At 46.0% G+C, this 22,042-nt stretch overlaps 8 protein-coding genes across 8 annotated transcripts; 6 read left to right on the top strand and 2 right to left on the bottom strand.

The window, feature by feature from the left end:
• Nucleotides 1-256: 256 nt before the first annotated feature.
• On the top strand, nt 257-1,648 carry GL218_03484 (Dynactin subunit 2-A; the record flags this gene model as incomplete). The annotated part of the gene is made up of 3 exons (XM_033580047.1): nt 257-295; nt 348-407; nt 464-1,648. 3 exons carry the CDS (start codon nt 257-259, stop codon nt 1,646-1,648), a joined length of 1,284 nt encoding a protein of 427 aa, XP_033436613.1.
• A 506-nt stretch (nt 1,649-2,154) lies between these two features.
• On the top strand, nt 2,155-2,514 carry GL218_03485 (40S ribosomal protein S28; the record flags this gene model as incomplete). The annotated part of the gene is made up of 3 exons (XM_033580048.1): nt 2,155-2,215; nt 2,296-2,379; nt 2,453-2,514. 3 exons carry the CDS (start codon nt 2,155-2,157, stop codon nt 2,512-2,514), a joined length of 207 nt encoding a protein of 68 aa, XP_033436612.1.
• Nucleotides 2,515-3,239: 725 nt separating this feature from the next.
• Nucleotides 3,240-3,533, top strand: GL218_03486 (Molybdopterin synthase sulfur carrier subunit; the record flags this gene model as incomplete). The annotated part of the gene is made up of 1 exon (XM_033580049.1): nt 3,240-3,533. One exon carries the CDS (start codon nt 3,240-3,242, stop codon nt 3,531-3,533), a length of 294 nt encoding a protein of 97 aa, XP_033436615.1.
• Nucleotides 3,534-3,621: 88 nt separating this feature from the next.
• GL218_03487 (uncharacterized protein) lies at nt 3,622-4,226 on the bottom strand (the record flags this gene model as incomplete). Its single annotated transcript, XM_033580050.1, has 2 exons — nt 3,622-4,005; nt 4,107-4,226. 2 exons carry the CDS (start codon nt 4,224-4,226, stop codon nt 3,622-3,624), a joined length of 504 nt encoding a protein of 167 aa, XP_033436614.1.
• An 862-nt stretch (nt 4,227-5,088) lies between these two features.
• On the bottom strand, nt 5,089-7,313 carry GL218_03488 (Maintenance of ploidy protein mob2; the record flags this gene model as incomplete). Its single annotated transcript, XM_033580051.1, has 4 exons — nt 5,089-5,632; nt 5,691-5,802; nt 5,864-6,225; nt 7,291-7,313. The coding sequence occupies 4 exons, from the start codon at nt 7,311-7,313 to the stop codon at nt 5,089-5,091; spliced, it is 1,041 nt and encodes a 346-aa protein (XP_033436607.1).
• Nucleotides 7,314-7,974: 661 nt separating this feature from the next.
• GL218_03489 (putative rna polymerase-associated protein) lies at nt 7,975-9,284 on the top strand (the record flags this gene model as incomplete). The annotated part of the gene is made up of 2 exons (XM_033580052.1): nt 7,975-8,232; nt 8,286-9,284. 2 exons carry the CDS (start codon nt 7,975-7,977, stop codon nt 9,282-9,284), a joined length of 1,257 nt encoding a protein of 418 aa, XP_033436606.1.
• Nucleotides 9,285-11,547: 2,263 nt separating this feature from the next.
• On the top strand, nt 11,548-13,551 carry GL218_03490 (uncharacterized protein; the record flags this gene model as incomplete). Its single annotated transcript, XM_033580053.1, has 4 exons — nt 11,548-11,556; nt 11,706-11,836; nt 11,899-12,709; nt 12,802-13,551. 4 exons carry the CDS (start codon nt 11,548-11,550, stop codon nt 13,549-13,551), a joined length of 1,701 nt encoding a protein of 566 aa, XP_033437420.1.
• A 7,114-nt stretch (nt 13,552-20,665) lies between these two features.
• GL218_03491 (uncharacterized protein) lies at nt 20,666-21,391 on the top strand (the record flags this gene model as incomplete). The annotated part of the gene is made up of 1 exon (XM_033580054.1): nt 20,666-21,391. The coding sequence occupies one exon, from the start codon at nt 20,666-20,668 to the stop codon at nt 21,389-21,391; it is 726 nt and encodes a 241-aa protein (XP_033437421.1).
• Between the last annotated feature and the right edge of the window lie 651 nt (nt 21,392-22,042).

Consider the following 22,042-nt stretch of genomic DNA (forward strand, 5'->3'; position numbering starts at 1 on the left):
TAAGCCACAAATCCAGCCACATGTCATTTGAAAGGTACATCAAGGTTACCTCTACATGTACATCATGTACCTATGGAATGTAAGAGCCCAGTGGAAGTCATGTACTTACAGGTACGTACCTAGGTACCTGTAACCTTCCACTTCTTCCACTTTCACATTGGCTTCCGTTGTTTGGATTCGAACTTCTACAGCTCTCCCTAACAACAAGCTAGGAAACTTGGCCCATTAGAATCTGCGAAAATTTCCAACCTTCGATATGGCATTAAATCGAAAGTATGCCGCATTACCAGATCTAGTATGTTTAAGTACTTTAGATTTGCCTATGTATTGCACTAACCAATATCTAGGACTCTGCGCCTGATATTTATGAGACTCCCGAGTTGACGGACGACAATTCTACTGTTCCTGTAAGGATATATTGATACTCCTAGTAGAACGCATATCATTCTAAACGCCCCCTTAGACTACTGCAGGTCGTTCGCAGTCGGACAACGAATTTGACGAAGATGATGACGACGATATCCACGAAATCTCGCATTCGCGACTCCGAATAGATCAAGCTCGGTCTCGATTTCTACCTGCACAAGTTGACGCTCGAGATGTGGATTTCTCTGATCGGCTGAACGGAAAGCGGAAATCATATAAGACCTCCAGTCGAAGACAGCGAATTCTCGAAGACGGTACTGAACAGATCGGCGATTTAAGTGACGAGGAGGGGGGTGAGGATCTACAGAGAAAGATCGCACGGCTAAAACGCGAGATCGAGGAAGCTAAGGAAGAGTATGGTAAACGGAAGTCCGAATCGGCGGAGGCTATACCAGACCAAGATATAGACCTCGTCTCACTAAGTCGGGCATTGGAGGAGATTTCGACTGTTCCAGAAAGAGCAATAGCGACTAGAGATCACCCAACAACGGCCACCAGCAAGCAATCGAGGGGCGAGACTCAAATATCAGCCCAGTCACCATTAGACGAGGCAACATACACCGTCACCTACGCGCCGAGTTATGAACAGAGCCACGCCCTCGCCAAAGCTGCTGACTTCGATCGGCGATTGGTATTACTCGAGAAAGCTATTGGTATTACTTCCTCGGCTACGCCCGAACTAGAAGGCAGCGGCCTACGCCGGGCTATCATGCCTACCCTAGAAACGCTCCAGAACCAGATTTTGACGTTATCGGAAGCGTCTACTTCATCCCTCGACAGCATTAGTCGTCGGGTACGGACGTTAACTCAAGAAGCTGAGCAGTTGGAAAAGTCGAGGAAGGCGGCTAAGGTAGCACAAGATTCTCTTGCCTCTACGGGTGGTTCTCCGATTGAAGCAGATGATTCAGAACAAACAGCCAAGATAAACGCTCTCTATGGGACACTACCAACCATCGAAAGCTTAGCGCCTCTTCTACCTCCACTGCTAGACAGACTCCGCTCACTGAGAGCTATCCATGCCGATGCAGCGACAGCTAATGAGACGCTCGAGCGTATCGAAAGATCGCAGAGCGAAATGGCTGTCGACATCAAGCAGTGGAGAGAAGGTCTAGAGAAGATAGAAACAGTTATGGGTGACGGAGGTGCAACTATGACGGCCAATATGAAGGTGGTAGAAGGGTGGGTAAAAGATCTAGAAGCCAAAGTGGCTGGGTTGTCTTGATAGTAGTGATACTATTATATCTACTTGTGATTTACATCGGCCCTGATACCCCTATTACGAATCATCAAACCTTTAACCTTCTCAGAGAAGAACAAATAAAGAGTGATACAATAATATACTTATGAATATCATTCTACGATATCATATCAAACAGTCCCTATTGCTCATGTAGCTTGAGTTAACTTTTATTATGCATTTAAAAGAGGAGCCAAATATGACAAAAAGGTATATGCATTTACGAGAGAGCTGTGCTATGGTATCGATAATGAGAGTACGTACTAACATGGTCCATGCGTTATGAAAAAAAGCCCTACCCACAACTAAGAACGGCTTAAGCGAGACTACAACTTCTTGAACTAATCAAAATTCCTACCAACTTTTGACAAATTTCCATTTCCCGCGACCAGGCAGCAAACCCCTTGCAAAACTTCAATCACAAGTACGAAAAGCATTCCCGAACCCATTTGCGAATCATCAGCCCTAATCAAACCAGTCAGATTGCAAATATGGAGTCCTCTAAGCAGCCCGTCAAGCTTGTCAAGGTCACCCGCGTCCTAGGTCGAACCGGTACGATCCCCTCATGGCATTCTGGCAACCCGGGATATGCGACGTCGCAAATTGAAACTAGCAGGAGCTGACGGATATAGGTTCTCGTGGTGGTGTTACCCAAGTCCGTGTCGAATTCATGGACGACCAGACCCGAAGCATCATCCGAAACGTCAAGGGACCAGGTGCGAACCCACGAAATTTCCTTGATTTATATAACTGCGCGATTCGACAGTGACTAACTATATGACTGTATAGTTCGTGAGGACGACATTCTCTGCCTACTCGAGTCTGAGCGTGAAGCCCGACGATTACGATAAAAATGGAATTTCCTTTGGGAGGAGTTGCGAGCATGAGGGACAGGATTTTACTGCTAGCTTACGATCAGACTACGGTCAAAGATCAATAGCATCATACAGGATTCGCGGTCAAGATTCCTTTTGTAACAGGAGTCGCCGGACTATCGTGGGCATTCTGCATTGCGAATAAAGCACGATTCATACCCCGAATAATACACTTTGCGTGATGCAGCTACTTGATTGTCTTTGGATTGATATTTCTCATTTCTGCAATTTAAATCTCCTATTTTAAGCTTAGGGACTTCAAGATCGCAACCAGTACCGATAACAGAAGCTATTGCATGAAGAAAACTGATAAACTTACAGTACACTAACTATATTGCTTACTAATCCATGATACTAGCGTCTAAGAACTTTTTTTTTTCCTACAACTAGCTTCAAAAGCTGCAGTTCTTTTCTCTTTTTCTTTTCCTTCTTCAACTTCACTTTCTCGACTTGGGTAACCAAAGATTAGCCCATTCTATTAACATATGGTAAGCCATTTCCTTTTTTCAAGTTATATTCACGTTGTATGATGTATACAAATAGCATGTATTAACTGATCATCACTGATGTTCTACCATATCACCAAGATCTCTGAATCAACACCCGTTTACACCTTGTTACAATATCTGTTGGAAATATAGTAGCTAACAAGAATCTCAAAGATAGTCGATGTTTCGTCCTAGGCCCAATTAGATTCCGCAATGGGTGCCGTTCTTAAGCCGCCGAAAGGCCATTTCAACATCCTCTACTTCGCAAGTGCAAGTTCTTTCACCTCGAAAGAATTCGATACATTACCTGCACCACTTTCTCTACAGAAATTGTTCGATGTGTTAGAAGAGAAGTATAGTGGTATGAAAGACAAAGTTCTCAGTTCGTGCTTGGTGACAATCAACCTTAATTACGTCGACATCCCAGAATCTGCCGATGAATCTACCGAAACCCTGATCAAGGAGGGTGACGAGGTCGCTATTATCCCCCCAGTCAGTTCTGGCTGAAGATTGCAAGTGAAGACCAAATTCGATATCAAATTATTATCCATAGATTTTGTTTCCCTGTGACCCAGCTATGCTCTTTTATACATACTCAGGACGGTAGCAATGGCTCCTGCTCGCGACTTGATTCCCAAGCTCCTGTACCGATTTGATCACCAATCCTCACGCGAAGCCACTGTTGCCGAAGTCCGTTCCAACCCCTCCAATCATATTTCCATATTTTCCACCAGCCCGGGTTCTTCTTACTATATCCCCTAAGCCTCCGGAACCCAGATACCACCAATGTGACGACCACCACGAAGATGAGCGTTGATGCAATAGAAACAAGCGAAGTTAGCGTGGTAATGGTCGAGACCTGACAGCCGAGCGGCCGAGCGCGAATTTCCCACCGCTCAGCCCAATGCGGACATACGTTCTCGTCCCATGCCGGCGCGAGTAATTGGATCCGGTTCGAATTGGGGACGCATGTCCAGGACTACGAATATATATGTATATACATTAGACAAGATTAGTCCTACTGAAATCTCCAAACCATCCGTGGACTTCCTACATAATTATAGAGAATGGCACACATACAAATGGACACCAACTGCAGTCCGGCTCCTTCTTCAGACAGTCCTTGCAGTTCTGAATCCTCCAGCACCGCTGTAGATGTGCATCATCCGCTGGGTTACCCGCGCTGAAGGAGAGGTTCATAGTAGACGATGCGATCAATTAGTTGCCTGGAGGTAGTTGTGCCTACAAGTAATCAAATTACTAGGTATCTTAAAAATAGCATCCAGCTGATAAGAGAAGCAAGTCATTACGTATCGAATCTTCCCTTTTGCGCTATAAAGTATAAATGCGTACGATACCTAGAGTTTTGTTTGAGATTCGACCATTCATTTGAGCGGTCTAATCCAATGCGGGGAATGTATTTCACAGCCCACCTTCGTCGGCATAGTGCGGATAGACAGAAGATGCAGATATTTAAAATATAGACAAATAGGCAACATAGGCCACCCTCGTAGATTCTAGACCGAATAACACTATAATCCAGATAGATATACCATGGATACCCAGATAGGCAAGAAGTCACACGAGCAGTAGCGTGGACCTATTATTCTAGCATCTAGCATCTAGCATCTAATATCGAGTATCTTGTCTCATTCTCTACCTAAGTAGTATGCCGCGTCTATGCTATAGAACTCTCGAGATGCAAAACCTCGCACCGTATCGTATCGTGTCGTTATCGCAGAAAGTGGTACGTCGTTTCATACGAACGTTATTTACCAACCGAATCGCCCGCACTCTTCTTCCCATGCGTCGTGAGCTGATTCTCCCTAGTCAAATCTCAAAACGAAAACGCCTCGTGCCAACTCCTCAATTTCAGGATATCCATTTGCGGTGTGTACGAGACGATATTATGGGTTTTCTTTCCCCCTCTCCTTCAGTACTACTCGTCGTCCTAGGCTAGTTGTATAGAAGATCCGCTCGCTACTCAATCCAGGACCAATGCCTCAGGCATATCGACCTTCTACGGCTACCATCGTCGTGCAATATGATGGCGAGGCGCACCCTATGCGACATTCGCAAGCTGCATCAATCGCTCTCCGGCTTTGTGGTTGGAATACTCGTATGCCTTGGAGCCGGGCGGGAAGGTACCGTTCGCCGCCCATAGGTCGATCAACGGCTGCATAGGTTCTAACTCTTGGGGCTTCAACATGTCCAGCGCGCAGGCTGTCAACACGAAGTGGCTGAAACAGCTGTTCAGCTGCTTTTCGAGGTTCAAATGGTAGAACGGGTCGATGAAGTGCGCCCAATACAGATGAGCATATACCCGGAACATCTGTCTAAAGATGGTCTGGCAAACTTCCAAGAAGTTCTCGGGGAACCCACTGGGCTTTCCAAGCCAATCTTTGTCTTCGGGGTTGGATAGTTGCGAGAGCGGCGTCGTGGTGATGGATGGGTTATGCGCGTAAGAAACGCCGTTGGTATCAGTAGGGAAAATGTTCGTGTCGTCGATCTTTCCAGATATCCACCGCTGCATAAGCGTGATATACTCGTAGGCCGGCAACTCGACGGGCTCCCGCTTGTAGTTCAGCCATGTGAAAGAATGGTTCCTATATCCTGGGTTAGATACGCCAAGCCATTGGCCACTTTCATGGATGTTCTACTCACGCGCCAGCGGACATCCGAGGGCAAGTCTGGGGATTGCAGATCGTATTGCCATCTTCTTCTTTTTCATGAATCACTCGTACGAAGTTCCAAAGGTTGCGGTAATGCTCGACCACTGCAATACGTTAGAAGCTTCCCGGTCAGGTTCATGAGGACATAACACTAAAGCTATTTACCTTGATGAGCAATCCACTCCCCCTGTTCCACGGTCTTCGGGCGGGCACTCAAGGTCATGAAGTTACCCTTCACGATATGCTTCGCGTATTGTGCGTTGAGCCATAGGGGCAGAGGTCGAGGCAGGTGATAAACACCGAGAACGTCGTCGCCATTGGCTCCTGCGTTGCTGGAATCATCCATGCCGATATTCTGAGCTAAGGATGGTGAGCTAGGAAGTGGAGGAATCTTTGGTGCTAGGCTAATGGGTGACTGGCTGCCTTGGGAGAGACTGGTGGGAGAGATGGGTTGACCGCTGCTGGTTTGTACGGGGCTCTTATTCTGACCTTGGGCTTTGCCCGAAGTCCCTCTCAATCGAGCGTTTCTGAAGGTGGGAAGTTAGCAACTATCAACTATTCCTTTGTTGTGCGTCTGGTGCCCTATATGGAGCTGACAAGAGACAGTGGGGAAGAACCAATGAGCAGCGTGAGGCGCCCCGGCCTTATATATATAATTTTTGGTGGGCTAGGTAGGGGAAGGCCAGCTTTGACTTCATGATTCTCAGTCACTTATCCAACCTGAGAACCCGATAAGCCGACAAGCAAATATGAAACCGAGACAACAGTAGTAGTAAGGATAAGTAAGGATAGTAAGGATAATAAAGGGTAGCAGGAGAATAGCACTTGCATATAATAGACCCATAGTAAGAGTCCAGGCTGCTATGTACTTGCTCCATTCTGAAATCGGTTTGTATTGGGAACCAACATTCCAGGATGCTTTGCTGGCGCCTTAGTCTTTCCCCATCTAAGGGGGGGAAATAGGTGAAGACATAGGTCAAGATTCTTTTTTGGAGCTTTTGGAGCAGGGGCTAAATTACCCACGATAGCTTTTTGGCTCGTACGAGCTTTAAAAGTCCGTCTCACAAAACAACTTTGTGTGGGTTTTTTTATGAATAAAAAGTTGCGCTGCTTGTACCCAACTTGCACTGTGTTGGATGCTTTCAATATTCCCAGAACCATGGCTTCACGTTATGAACCAACCCCCTGTTGTTGTTGAGTATGTATGTATCATACCGACTCTTGTCTTACAAGATGTTAAGATTTGCATGGATGATAGGTTGGATTCTGGGGGAAAGACCATCATAAACAGCTTATGTCCAAGTGACGTATGCGAGGCTGTACAAGCCGAGCTGAATATGTATGTACATTGTGATAAGAGACAGCCAATTTCTTTTGGCCAGGGTAAATTCATAATAATAAATGAATAACACCCTAGGAAATGTCCCTAAAATCAAAATGGCCGGTCCTCTGCACGTGGCCTTCTTGTTTTGTAGCTCATAAGTCGCCATACGTGAGTTTGGAGATAGTATGGTCCTTAAAGGGGGTAGGGTATTTAAAGAAATAAAAATAAGACAAAGGAAAGATAGAAAAATAAAATATTATACACTTACATCCCAGAAAATAGATTAGACATGGTCACTTGAAAACCGCCACGTCGGGTACCGGTATAGCGCAAGTATAATAGAGGCGACGAGGCCTGTCGGCGACACACGAGAAGGTGGAAAAAAGTGAACAATAGAGGTTCTAGTTTGGCTAGAAAATAAGGGAATCACCGACCGAGGACACAATAAAAGAATCGACGAGGCTTCGCGAGGAAAAGGGGCGGAAGGGATGTGACAGTGACTTTGCGATGTGTGGAAGTTTCCCACATCTATTTCACCCAATGATATTTTAACGTCTCGAGTTGTTTCAGGAGGCGCTCGTCTACATAGCGCCTAACGCTAGTCTCTTTTAGCTGCATCATCTTTATCGATATCAAAATCTCTTATCGACTTTAGTGTATGTAGAAAAGGTAAAGCACGGACTGAGGTAGGTACATAGACATACCAAGTATTGTTTGTAACTACCTAATCTTTATAGTGCATGGAGGTGAGAGCAACCTATAGAAGTTTAGGTACCTTACTTTTAGGTACTTCAATTTCATCCACCTTATTATCAAATCGCGACTCCATCAACATCCTTCATACCTCGACGTGATTCTCTCAAATCTTCTAATTGCATTATTCCACATCCGAAGAACCTCCTCACACCCTTCAAACAAACACGTACTACCGCCAAGTACACCAACCCTTACCATGTCCGATTCCGAGGATGGGGGTGACCTTTTCGGCGACGAGGGCGAAGTTCCGTTTATAGATCAAGTGCTTAGTGATCAGGATCTTGCTTCGGAACAAGATGAAGGTGATGAACGCGATGACAACCGCGACCATGACCGTAGCCGCGACCGAGATGATGATGCGGACGAGGACCAAGAGGTCAAGGTAAAACGCATCATGGGTGTCACACTTCATCGACACAGGATTCCACGAACCTCTAAGGATGGTACTGGTTCCGTATGTCTACTTCATCTTGATTACAATTGTAGAGCAATCCTAACCAATCCTAGCTACAAACGATGAAAGTTCCCTCCTTCATCAAGCTACAAGCTGAAGAATACAAGCCCGACGCGTTCGAGCCGACCGAATGGGACATACAGAATGCGCGATCTGAGCAGCGCAAGAATGCTGTCCGCTTCCAACGGGACCCCGAGACCGGCGAGCTTAAGAGCAACGCTGTTGTATACCGTTGGAGCGATGGATCTCTCACCATGTCTGTTGGGGCAGACCACTACGAGATACAGAAGAAGGCAATGGCACCCGCGGCTGACAAGCCATATTACGAAGAGCGTGACGATGCCCACTACTACGTCGCAGCAGCGCATTTTACGAGTGAGCTATTCATGACTGTGGGCCACGTTTCCGAACAATACTCCGTGAAGCTTCCCTCGAACCTAAAGGACGAGGCTCTACTCAAGTTCAGCCGAGACATGGAAGCCGCTCAGCGCGCTAGAAGACAAGGTGGTGATATGATTATCACAACTACGAAAGATCCCGAGCTTCAGAAGAAAGAAGCAGAGTTGGCCGAGAAAGAGCGCATGAAAGCACAGAGACGACGGGAGAATGCAGCTGCGCGACTTGATGGACGAACTGGAGGCTACAGGAGCGGAGGACTTTCGATTGGCGACCTAGAGGGCGGCCGCAGAAATGGTGGCTCTCGAAAGAGAGGTGCGCCGGGCTCAGGAAAGGGCAAGCGACGCCGACCAGAATATGATTCCGATGATGACTTCCCGTCAGGTGGAGGACGCCAGAACGAGTATGATCGCGAGGATGATTTCATCGCCCCTAGTGATGACGAGGAAGAAGCAAACGAGGATGACGAAGATGAAGAAGATCTTTTAGATGATGATGACGAGGAAGAAGCTCCCCGAAAGAAGCGCCAGAGGACAGCTGACGCTGAAGATGCTGATGCCGACGCGGATGCTGACCTGGACGACGTGGACGCGCCGGCCGAGTCTTCCCACCGGCGAAGACGCCATATCATTGCCGAGGACGAGGATGACGAATAGATTTAGGTTTAAGAGTTTAATACATTGGACATAGCGAGTCCCTACGTTTGTATGATATTCGGCGTTCTTATACACCTATAGTCCTTTCTTGCACGCGACAGTTGCAATTTTAGCACGTGCAGAAGAACTCGATAGCTCAGGAATATAATTAAGGTCATAGAATAGGCTATTCTATGCCAATGCAGTAACGCGATGCTTCATAGGTTAAGATAACTAGACAGCATACGGTATGGTAGTATGATAGTCACAGTAGGATTACTCACTACGTACTTTATACCTTATCATTCATGCCCTTGCTAAGATCTCCTATCCCGCCTACTCCTTTCAATATAGTATATATTACATGCAATCATATCTTCTCTATGATGGGTTCATCTAACACCTCTACAGAACCAATCTCATAATTCAACTATTATAAACGAGTCAAGACCATAACCCGATAAACCCCGCTAAGGGAGGCAACCCCTACAAAGAGTAGCCATAATGTTAATAGGAGATAGTTCTTTCCGAGCATAAAAATATGCCAGATAGACAAGCCCGACAAGGAGTTAAATAGACCTCGTCAAACGGTGGCAGTCCCGACTTGTAGAAGCGACCTAGTCATAATTTGAGGAAATCGTGGCTCGTGGGAAATCCTAAAGAGGAATATATGTCAGGCTCACTACAGCCTTTTGTGAGGAGAATAGAAGTACATCACTTCAGTATGGTTGAGAACTCGGCGGTAAACAATACATAAGACCCATTAGTCACCATTCGCATGCCATCGTAACTTAGTCGTCAGGTTGAAGATCTTACGATCCAACTTTGTTTGCTATATGCTGTTGCTCCGACATGGTCAACGTTAGACAAACCTACAGGTATCGCGTAGCGACTGGTCCTATTGCCGCAACCACTCTTTTATAGCCGTCGACATACGTAAAGTAAGATTTATAGTTATGGTTATTCGTTATGATATTTAGTGTGTTCGTAGTTTGCATAGTGTAGTACACCTATCAGACTAGCCTATCAAGGGCGATCATTATACGAAATCAATTTCACTACGTAAGGTCAAAGGTAAATATAGTACACATCTCATTGGTATATTAGGATAGGCATCCAACAGATTTAAACCCACGTAGGCCACTATGTGTTTCAGCTATAGGTGCTGCAGGTTACTGATAACGGTCTTTATTATAATAGAGAAGATTACGACGTCGAAAGCAGCTAGATCCTCGTTGAGGAGGTGGCCCATAGTGCTAGTTATGAATGCTAATATAACTAAGGAAAGAAAATGAAGTAGGAAAATGTGGTGAACTACGCTTGGTTTCTTACCTAAAACATATCACCATAGGACAAGCTAACATCGTTATAACTTATATTCGATTATTCCCCTAGGAAATCTTAGAGTATGCTGATAGATTACTCCTTTAGCCTATCATTAGTAAGAAGACATAAGCCAATTATAGCAGTGGAAGCTTTTGGAGAATCATGTATTAGTAGCATGAAACAAACGACACTAAGACTTATAGTTTTCAACCCTTTCCAACTTACTGCCATTATCTTAAAGATTTAGCTAAATTGGATCTATATTAACTTTACAAAGCTTTACTAGGAATAGGCTTGTAAGTTTCATATCTAGTAACTATAGTTATATCTTCAACAACTTTTACAAACAATGAGACAATATCTCATTAAAATTGACTTATACTCTGTTGGCCTAAAATTCATGACTAAAACTTAAAGAGGCTTTGTTGAGATGCTAAAAAAGTATTATTGGGATACTAATGTCTTGTATTCATTGATTTTAAGAATATTAAAATGGTTACCTGTTTCTAAATTGTCTATTGTTCAAGTGGGAATAAGGAAGCCATTTCTAAAAGTTTAGCAGGTGACAACAGCTGTGAGAGTAGGTACCTAACATATAGCGGGAGCTCGGAGCTCTCAGCTCTCAGCTCTCTTTCACATGCAAGTTTATAAGCTATGTACCTCTAGCTCGGCCCTCGCAAGCTCCGGCGCGTTGTACATACATACCTTTGTGTATCTTATATGCCGATACATACCTATGTAAAACCCTGGAAGTCAAATTAGATACGCAACATTCATTCTAACTGCAAATGTTGGTCACTCTCATCTATTTACCAAAATTACTCTCGCGGTGTCGCTTCGTTGCTACGTGTAATGGCGGGTGTCGTCTTCCTCTAGTCTCTCAGCTTCTACGGATTTGATCTACACGCCCTCGCCCTTACTGACATCGTCGATTTTCCCCTACCGATGATTCCGGCCGATGCGAATGGTATGAGAGAATGCAGTCAATTTGCGGGGTGTCCGTAGCTGTGTTTTCCCTATTGCTGGAGGTATTTTTATTTTGGTATAGAGTGAGTATCTAGCTGTGATAATACGAGGTGAAATGCACTTAAGCTTACATAGTTCCTCTTATGCTAGAAACTCTGGGGAAGATGGACGTCGAAAAGCCTGATGGACGAACGGCTCGATGCACTGCGCAATGCTGTGTCATACGAAGATTGGGAACACGCTGCATTGCAGTTGGATAATCTTAAGGAATTGAATCTTTGGTATGATGTAGCAATCTGAAGTATATCCGAGGGATACTAACAAGGAGGATGTTCTCTTGTAGGCGCAACAACCCCCCGTCGCATTACTACGATTGGATGCTCATCAACGATCGTCTCGATACTATCGCCGAAGCTCGTGATAATAATGACTTACAGTCTCTCCTCGACCTCGTACAATCCGGCCTGGTTCGAAACCTCGGAAATATCACAGCCCCAAGGTTGTATAACCGAGCCTTTGCCGGAACCAAATATCTGATTGAGGAATACATTGCGCAAGTCGCTGGTGCCATTGACGACATCAATCGTCGTGTCGTTACGCCGCTGCACGACAGCTATACTCATACGTACACCCTCTCGACTCAGCGAAAACTCGACTTCCTACACGATTCGAGACAGGCTTTTGGACGGAGCACTCTAGTGCTACAGGGTGGTGCTATGTTCGGATTGTGTCATCTAGGTGTTGTCAAGGCCTTATTTCTACGGGGTCTACTGCCGCGTATTATTACGGGCACGGCGACCGGTGCGCTCATTGCTAGTCTAGTAGCTATCCATACAGAGGACGAGCTTCCTCGCGTGTTGAGAGGAGACGGCATTAATCTATCGGCCTTCAAGACACACGAACAACAAATACATAGTGACAAGTGCAACTGGGCACCATTTCTCAGTACTTTGTTGCGTAGGATTGCGAGGTTCTGGCACGAAGGCTACTTTCTCGATGTTAAGGTTCTGGAGGATTGTGTTAGAGACAACCTCGGCGACTTGACGTTTGAGGAAGCATATCACAGGAGTAAGCGCGTCTTAAATATTACCGTGGCTACAGCGGAACAAGAGGGAATTCCCGCATTACTGAACTATATTACCGCCCCTAATGTGGTATGTCTCTAAACCCTTGGCCCTTACCTATAAGCCCTTGGCGTTGCTTGAAAGAAAAATTTGGATGTGGGTGTGCTGACGAGGCATTTAAGTTAATTCGGACCGCGGCTGTCGCATCTAACGCGTCAACTCCGTCACTCTACGGAAGCAGACGGACGACGGTGCTATGCAAAGATATAGACGGTAAGATTATACCCTGGGCGCCAGCGAATACCTTCCGTCCGTGGACACATGCATCAGCCAAGGACCGCAAATCGCCGCTGTCGCGTGTCGCCCAGCTCTTTAATGTCAATCACTTCATAGTTAGTCAAGCTCGGCCTTATTTGATTCCCTTCCTCGAATCGGACATGCACGGCCCATCGCTCTTTACGGCGCGACACAAACGGGCACAGATGACGAGCCACCTGTTCAGGGTGGTCGGACTAGAGATTCGCCATCGGCTACGTCAGCTAGACACACTTGGTCTGTTGCCGACCGGCATTCGAAAGTTCTTGGTAGACGAGGAGGTCCCATCGGGATCGAGTATGACGCTCGTGCCTAAGGTAACGACACGCGACTTCGTGCGCCTGCTCGAGACCCCAACACGCGAGACCCTAGACTACTGGATTCTACGCGGCGAACGGAGCGTGTGGCCGGCCGTGTGTGCACTAACCATCAGATGTGCGGTCGAATATGAAATTGAGAGTGCATATCAGCGTGCGCGTAGCTTGAAAGCCGGGGGTCTGAGGCGAAAGGCGAGCACCGGGGGAGCGGTGCCGCCGGCAGGCCTGGTTGATGCGAAGACAATCGCGCCTGGTGGGTTAACGCCCGAAGGAGTTTCACAGAGCGCGGCAGCGAACTAACAGTCTAACTAACGATCTTGTGCGTTTCCTGCAGCCACCATAGTAAAGGAAGAGCACGAGCTAGCTGAGACTTGGGTGCGCAACGGTCTAGTTGACCGAGAAAGCAAGGGGAGGGCAGGGAGGGCCAAGTCAGCCCTGAGGCCAATGCAGCTGGTTTTCGGTCATCTGAAAACATGCTGGTGAAATGCGATATGCGTTCTAGCGGCGCAGGATGGCGGTACTAGAAATAAAGGGGGTTACTCGGGCAGCAGCCTTGGCCGTAGATGAATGAATGAGTAGAAGCAAGACAGGCATGGTAAACGGAAATATAACGGCATCGATTGGTAGACCCGGTGCTGATTACCCAGCGTGCGTAAGTACGCAAGACCGGACGGGACCAATAAGATGAGTTCGTTGCATGTTTAAGATGTACATGTAGTTGCATATCCTCATGCATAGAAACAAGGCCCGATGACTTCGAGAAGCCTGCCGTTTCTGACGTGGCTCGGCGTTGGGAATAGACGTAGGTACGTATACGTACCTATGTATGTATATTGCGTACCCTATGTATGTGTGTGTATGTGTGTGTATGTGTATATGCGCGTAGTGATTACTTAGGAAAGGGAAGGGGAGAGAAAATAGGATTGGTGCGAGGTTAAGCAGCCATCTGCCCCCAAAGCGGATAGATAGAAGGCTTGGGTTCTTGGTCGTGGGCGGCGAAATTTTTTGCGACGCACAAGTGCGAGGGAAAGCGGATTGGGTTGCGTGACACAACCCCCGGAGCCTAGAGATGGATGGATGTGGACGTGGTCTCTGCCGCGATATGCTACTGGTCCGCGCAGAGCCTCATGGTATTATCTTGGAGATTTTACTATTGTGGCGGTGAGTGGTAATAATTACGAGACAAGGAGAGATGGTATGGGTATGGGTATGGACGCGACGGATATTTTGGACGGTGGTAGTGGTAGTATGTAATGATGGTGATGGCTACGTAGCTGGGGTTGGTCAAGTAGTCGCCGTTACGATAATAATTCTAAGACATGCGTACATACCGCCCAGATAGATGGCTGTTACAACATGTATAAGCAGGTATAGTGTAAGTAGAGTGAGAGTCTTTGATATGTACATGTATCTGTCGGGTGAGCAGCTGCTAGCTTTATGTTTTACTTAAATTGTTTACTTGCACAGATGTGATGGATGGTGAATGTTTCTTGCCTTCGCAACTTGGCGTTGCATCATACCTGGACTAGTGTTCTCGATTTGGGCTTGACCCTGTCGAGGAAGGGTTGTATGGAATCGCGGCGTCGCCTCTGCCGGGGCGTCCAGCCCCAGCTGAGGGAATCTTTCGAGAAGGATGCCCCTTTTGGAAGGGCGTGCATTGTCCCATGTCCCGTTACATTACGTTCGCGGATAAGGTGAGTAATGGGATGCGAGAGGTAAGAGGGCAGGGTTAACCATCCGCTCACCCATCCATGGCTTGCTTACCTTACCTTGCTGCTGGCTACCTAATATATTTTGTCCTATTCGTGTGAGGGACACATCCTATTCGGCATGCCTCTCGTGGAGCCGGATGGTCTAATTGGGAAGCTGGGGAGGAAGCCTGGGGGGGATAGCGTCGATAGAGAGAATCTTACCTTAGGTAAGGACGGCTCGGACATGACGATGCTTTATGTGGTAGCATTTGATCGACCTTAAGAAGCCCGCGAGGTTATTCTTCGGCAAGTTTAGGTACGTGCATCGCAGATGCGATGCGCAATTAAATTTTCGATCAGAGAGTTCCTTAATAAGAAGGGTCTTGCAGACCAGACCCTCTTCTGCAGGACTGTGGATTCTCGGAATCGATCAGCTGCACGTCTTAAGGTGCGTCTACATCATGTACATACGCACTCATGACAAACGGGTATGTGGAGATGTTTATAAGAGCTACGCAGGGGGTAATCTAGCCGCCGTTGCAATGGAGGCCTTGATGGCTAGTAGCGTAGGACGGTTCCTTGAAGCCAAGAGCGTATGTGTGTACCTGTGTGGGTAGCATACTTGAAGGGCAGAAGAAGTGCAACAAGTGGAAAAAGGGGGTTCGAATGAGAGCGTGGATTGCCTACCCTAAATTTATTCATGTTGCAAAGAACCTTATACCATACCTTAGGTACTTGGGTATCACCCACATCCTACGTATCTCTTCAAGCATAAGAGATATGCATACCTAGGTACGTAAGCCTATGCTATAGCACCTAACTGAGAAACATTCATTCCGGCTCGGTAGCTAGAGGTTAATAGCTTGTTAAAGTAAAGGAACAGAGGAATTTGTTTCCTTCAGGTTATCGTTAAATATGAAGTATGTCTTCAAGTGCTAGAAGGACAGAATGGATTACCCTTGAAAAAGGCAAGTCCAATCAGGACAGTCAATAGATTATATTGTGGGATTTCGGGGATTTTCTAAACCAGTCATACAGCTTCTATTCTGGAGTGGAATCTCCATTGTGTTCTTCTGGAAACCATACCACTCATCTTCAAGGTCAAGTTTCTAAACCATGAGCAAGAGCTACAAGATTAGGTGAATGTTGACAAGAGTCTATAAATGATCACTGTAAGGGTACTAGGGTAACCCTGACATATGGAAGAATGGCGGATGAGATCGACAATTGGTCTAATCTATCCCTGCATGATCAAATAGTCTTCTAGAAACGTTCCAGAAGGACATTAGGAAATGACGGTGTGCTACAGCAGCAACGGTAGCTTAGGTACCTAGGTACCTAATAGTAGCCAAGGCACAAGCACACCTGTCTTTTCTTTTAAGGCTGATAAGCGAAGGCGGAAGTGTGCCGAGCTGGTCAGACACACTTACACGGCCGACGGCCTCGGATGGCGACCATCTACACTACCGATTCGTACAACTGACATGCTCGTTAAAAATCCAGTCTGCAGGCTCCATGTCGAAATTTTAAATTAATTATTCCTCCTTGTGATTTACCCTCCATGCCGTGACTACGACGATCCCTATACTAGTATAGCGAGATTACGTATGTTCCGTAGGACGTAGATTTTGGCGTACAGATAAGGCACCTGTCCTTAAAGGTCTACCTGCATACTAGAGATGTTCGCATACTACCGTCATGTCCCTGCTCCCCTGAAGAAGAAAAAAAAAAAAAAAGTCCTACGTCCTACGTACATATGCAAGTATCTATATGCAGGTCTGTCCTACTAGAGGCGCCAGTTGACCAATACCACCTCAGCTGGGTGTTTCGTGTACCTTGCTTCTAGGCGTATTCTTAGCTACAGGCTTAGATGTTTAATACCTCGGATTTTCCTAAGCATGCTGTTTTTGGCGACTTACATTAGGTACCTACCAAAGCATATAGGGTACCCTCTCACTTTTGAGTAGTATGGCTGTGTGAAGAATCGCCCACGTAAAGCCATTAAGCCATCTAAAGATTCGGATGATTGTTCTCATGTAGGTATGTCCCCTGGATCCGTCATGAACGAGTCCCCCACTTCCCGTGTTAGTATTCTCTTCCACCCTCTTAATCCCTGATCCTCGTCCTTGATTGCGTAACTTGGTACTGTATGTAGTCGATTTGGAACTGTCATACAACTCGACATTTACTTATTCCTATTTCATATTGTCCCTGCTCTAAATATTTTTTTGTGCGGAAGGCTGGCACTTATTAAAAGCAGATGAGACGTAAGCACGAAATGGTCTTCACTGTCTCCGCGGCAAATGAATAGCTGAGAAAACGCCACGCAAACAGCGCTAAGTTTCGCGCCGCCGACCGGCCCAAGATTTAAAACCAGATAGATAGCCGAGAATAATGTTTGCAAGTCTCAGTAGTTAGATAGCGTCAGGAAAGGCGCGCGCTTATAGAGTAACACAGCGGGGGGGAGGAGGATTAAGATGGTGTGGATATATGTTGGTAGGTATGCTGGGTCTTGTTGATACTCGAGCCGATGTGAGGCAAGGATAAGCGCATGGGGGGTGGTGGTAAGCATTCTATCGGAATAGTGTAGCTATTCTGGGGCAGCGTATCCTAGTTGTGTCGAGACCATCTCCCCGAGACCATAGGCAAAGAGTTCGCCTCGGAATAACAGTATTCTAATAGTAGAGTTTTGGAAGCGGTGTGCTCTTCATGAATACAATAATGATTGCATACCTGCCATGCTCTTCCCGTGTGCTCTATGTATGGCCAAATTCTCTATGGCACCCTGCCATCCAAGTTCGAACTTGTCACCTCGGTATTGCAAATAGATTAAAAAAAAAACCGGGCCTAAGCAGCCTCGACGACCATCGACGAAGAGTTTGCAAGGTGATTACCTATGGCATGCGTTTCTGAAACTTGGCTCGTATTGTTGTACTGCTGCTACTATTATTATTATTGTTATCGCCGTTTATTTCTGCAATGTTGCGTCACGGGATTGTAGCACCCCAGCTTTGACAAGCTAACAAGCGACGAACAAAGGAAAGTGTCTAGGGTTGTACGGATATAGATTCATCGGTGAGCAGTTTAGCAATGTCTTTCATCTTCGATCGTCTTGACCACTCGGAATTTTTACGGCCAGGTAGTGAAACACTATGTTAGCTTACAAGACCATTGCTGGATTAAACTACGATGCATATACTAAAACTTAAGTCCGGATTTCCAAGCAGAAGGTATTGTGAATGTACCGTTTAGCAAAGTGTTAAAGTGTCGAAGTGTTAAAGAGGGAAAGAAGATTAAGGCGCCGATACAATGGGTCGATGACCAGGGTTCTGGGGATAAATGTGTTAACCCTTGTCGTCCCGGCTCCAATGGTTGAATAGTTTCCTGGGCCCCTAGTCCGGGACTAAGGATCCAGGACCACCCTGAAGAATAAGCGTCGAGCTGCTAAAGTTGACCAACAAACGGTAAGGTATGTTGTTGGTTGCCCTGTCTATTTCGCGATTTCCGTTAAAAAAGCGGTTGGCCAAAAATTGACGGGTTGAGAAAGAACAATAGTTTTCCTAGAACGTTCTGGTCCCGAGTAGTAGGGCGGATGAAGAAGTCTTGGATGTCTTGGGTGTGATGCCGGGATCTGTTTCTCCTTATGCCAGCAAGTGAGACATACATACACTACCTACATACCTCCTATACATCATATGTGGTATACTACACATATACTAACTTGAACCTTTTACATATTCTATCGGACCATATGAGGAGTGTACATACCTACCTATGTACGTATATGTAGGCCCTAGTCGAGTTCTATTTCCTTATTCCTGAGATGTACGTATTTTTTGTAGGAACATAACGCCCTTGTGTGATTAAGGTCGTGTATCATAGGATTGGCGTACCTATTGAAGATTCTTGGACGATGTGCGATTCTCACTCGGCACTTGGTCGTAACATGTAATAGTATTTTCATCAATTCTACATCTCCATCTATGCTTGGTATGCTTGGTATGCTTGGTAGCCGGGACTATGTACATTGCATACACCGTTACCACCATCCACCATTCACTCACACCCTTATTTATTTTATTGTGAGAGGGGCCCTAATTGTTCCTGGCATTAATCAATCGCATCTTTACGGACCTGTCTTACCATAGTACATTTTCTAACGGGTACCTTGATTGAATATGCCACATCTGCGTGATGGCAATCCATACAGCATATAGTGTACAGCATATACTTGATGCATATATATATACGGATTAGTTATACGTAATGCAAAGCAGTACCAGCTGATTCAGTCATAGGAAATTTCCATGCAGATGCATACAGACCTGGAACCAATCTATCGGTTGGACACCAAAGGTACCGCATCATAATAAAACTGAATACCTAACTACCTACATCAAAACTTCCCCCACGTCCCACTCTTCGGAATCTTCCTTTGTAATTCACCGGCATCGTTTTTTTAAAGGCTTGATGCTTCGCAGGATACCCCTCGTACTCTTAGCGTCCGGTTCGATCAGAAGACCCCATGTACATTTGAAGCAGGGGATCCAGCCCATGTCAGTCAGACTACATACACTACACTACATATGAGGTACTTAAACCTGGCTCGGCTTGGAGTTATCACAGTGCACATAATGTATGTATGAACTGTAAGATACTAGCTTCGAGCTGGGCAACTTGGTTTAACGAAACTTATGCTTGGCCATTGGTCATGTCATGTCATGGAAGGGAAGGGGAAAAAAAACCCTCACTCATCTGATCACTGATGCAGAATATGAAATAACCTCCTATGGATACCTACATACCGTAGACAAACCATAGGATGGCCTAAGAAAGAGTGAGGCGGATGATTGGCACTAGAGCTCTGATATACTATGTAGGCATATTTTAACCATTTACCATCCATTCTGGTTTTCCTCGTCCCAGTGCATAGTCCTATTCTAGGTATATATGCAGATATGTATGTATATTGGGTACATATAGGTATACATGTGCAATACCTAAAGACCCCAGGTTAGAGATATATGCAGTGTTAGTATGACATAAGAACTTTTCTCATATTGGACGTGTACATATGTCAAATACTGTCTTTGCCAGGAGTTGCTCCCAGTACTTACTACATAGTACACAGCCCGTGATTCAAATGCTAGCTTCAATAATAAATAATAACATCCGGCCCGCCAGTCACCAGTACACGCATTCATAATGCCGGCTTGAATCACTGAGAGAGAGCCTTGAGACTAGCAAGATCCAATTGGGCTTGGTACCTTTACAACATTTAAACAAAATATAAAACCTAACTAGTCCCACGACTTTGATCCCCCTCCACATTCTTTCCTCTCTATCTCTCGACATAAATATACTTAAAGAGAACATAAAGGGTATAACGGAGGCGGCAGCGACTCTAATAGTTGTTTGCCGTACTATTGCTCGACCCACACCAACCTATACCCTATAATACAAATATATTATATTTATCTCGATAACGGATGCCTGTCGACGATATCGTCTAAGCGTAGCCATCGTTTTCTCTAAAATATATGCCAACAGCTAAAACCCCTATAACGCAAAGTAAGTTTGTCAATCCCGGATAAGACGTTGCTAAATACTAATAGCAGGCAGCACCTAGCTATTCCTCATTGCCTTAACTAATAACGACTATCCTCCTTGACTTATACTTGACCTATACTTGACCTACACGATCTTATTATCTTTTACTAAACATGTCTCCTAAAACGTCAGGCTCTACTCATGCCATCCTCACCGACCGAAGCTCCGAACCGGACCGGGAATGCGATGGCGGAGAGGCCTCTGACTACTTTTATATCGATAAATTCACCGAGGATCGCCCCCCGCACCTCAACGACGAAAATTTCCCTTGTACACGACCTAACGGCCCTGCCACTCAACCTAGGCGGTGCCTCCCAATTAAAAATATGAATCGTATCAACAACGACATTGAGCACGTGATGACTGGTAGCGACGCGAACTACACCTTCATGCAATACACACCATCATGTTCTAACACGAACACCACCTTAAAGCATGGTGACCCTTTCGTGTCTCGGCCCAACTTGGGTTATTACATCAACCACAACTATGTCGGTGATGATAGTGCCCAGCCCTTGACCACGGCAGCCATCGCCGCGCTTGACTACACCAACCACGCCCAGTCATTTGACGGTAATGTCTATGGCTGGCTTCCCCGAGTCGGACGTGCTGAGCAGGTCGACCCAGTTGACTACTGGAGCACCACCCATTTGATGACCAAAGCTCCTAAGAGCCGCACCTCGATGGCGACTAGCATGTCGTGGTGCGTTGTCCCCTCGGCGCATGAGCACTATGATGCCGAGATGCTTCGCGACGTCGGACGCTGGTCCGATATCCCTACCGACCCTGTTACCGCTAAGGCGAGGAGCATTCGAGACGAAGATGTGTCTGAAGCCTAAGGGCGATGATGTTGATGACGATGACGATGAATAATAACACGGGCAGTGTTGTGTACCTGTACTTGGATCGGTGTTCGGAGGGGTAACTCGAGAGAAAAGGTTTCTTTTGATCAATAATGTTTGGAACTAATAGGGTTATGATATTTTCGTCCTCATATCTATTTTGAACCACCATATAGTTTGGTTCTCATCCATCCATATAGCAACCACATAAGACTTGTGTAGATGGAGTGGTCAGACGGAGGTTCATGTTTTCTAGTCAAGCTTTGCGGCGTCCGGGGAGTTCGTCTTGGGTATTAATATAACGAATGATAATGTTGACGTGACCCGAATCTTTTCTTGGTCTTCCATAGTGCGCTCGATCTCGATTCTCGGTCCTCGGTCATACTTATGGTGCCTGCTCGTATAGCCCTTAATATCTTCCCTCCTTTTGGGGGGAAGGGGGAATGTAGTACCTTTCATCTTTTTGTTCAACTTCGAACATAGCTAAAGATGACGCTGTCACATCGAAGCCTCGTCGTCATGTAGCCCTTTCTAGATCTCAAGCCCCCAACTGCAAGCCTACATCATCTGACATTGCATCGCGCAACGCAACCACTATCACTGTCGCCGTACTCCATCACACCGCATATAGAAACGAAAAAGAAGGTT

This window comes from Daldinia childiae, assembly GCF_008694065.1.
Source record: "Daldinia childiae strain JS-1345 chromosome Unknown Scaffold3, whole genome shotgun sequence".
NCBI lineage: Eukaryota > Fungi > Ascomycota > Sordariomycetes > Xylariales > Hypoxylaceae > Daldinia > Daldinia childiae.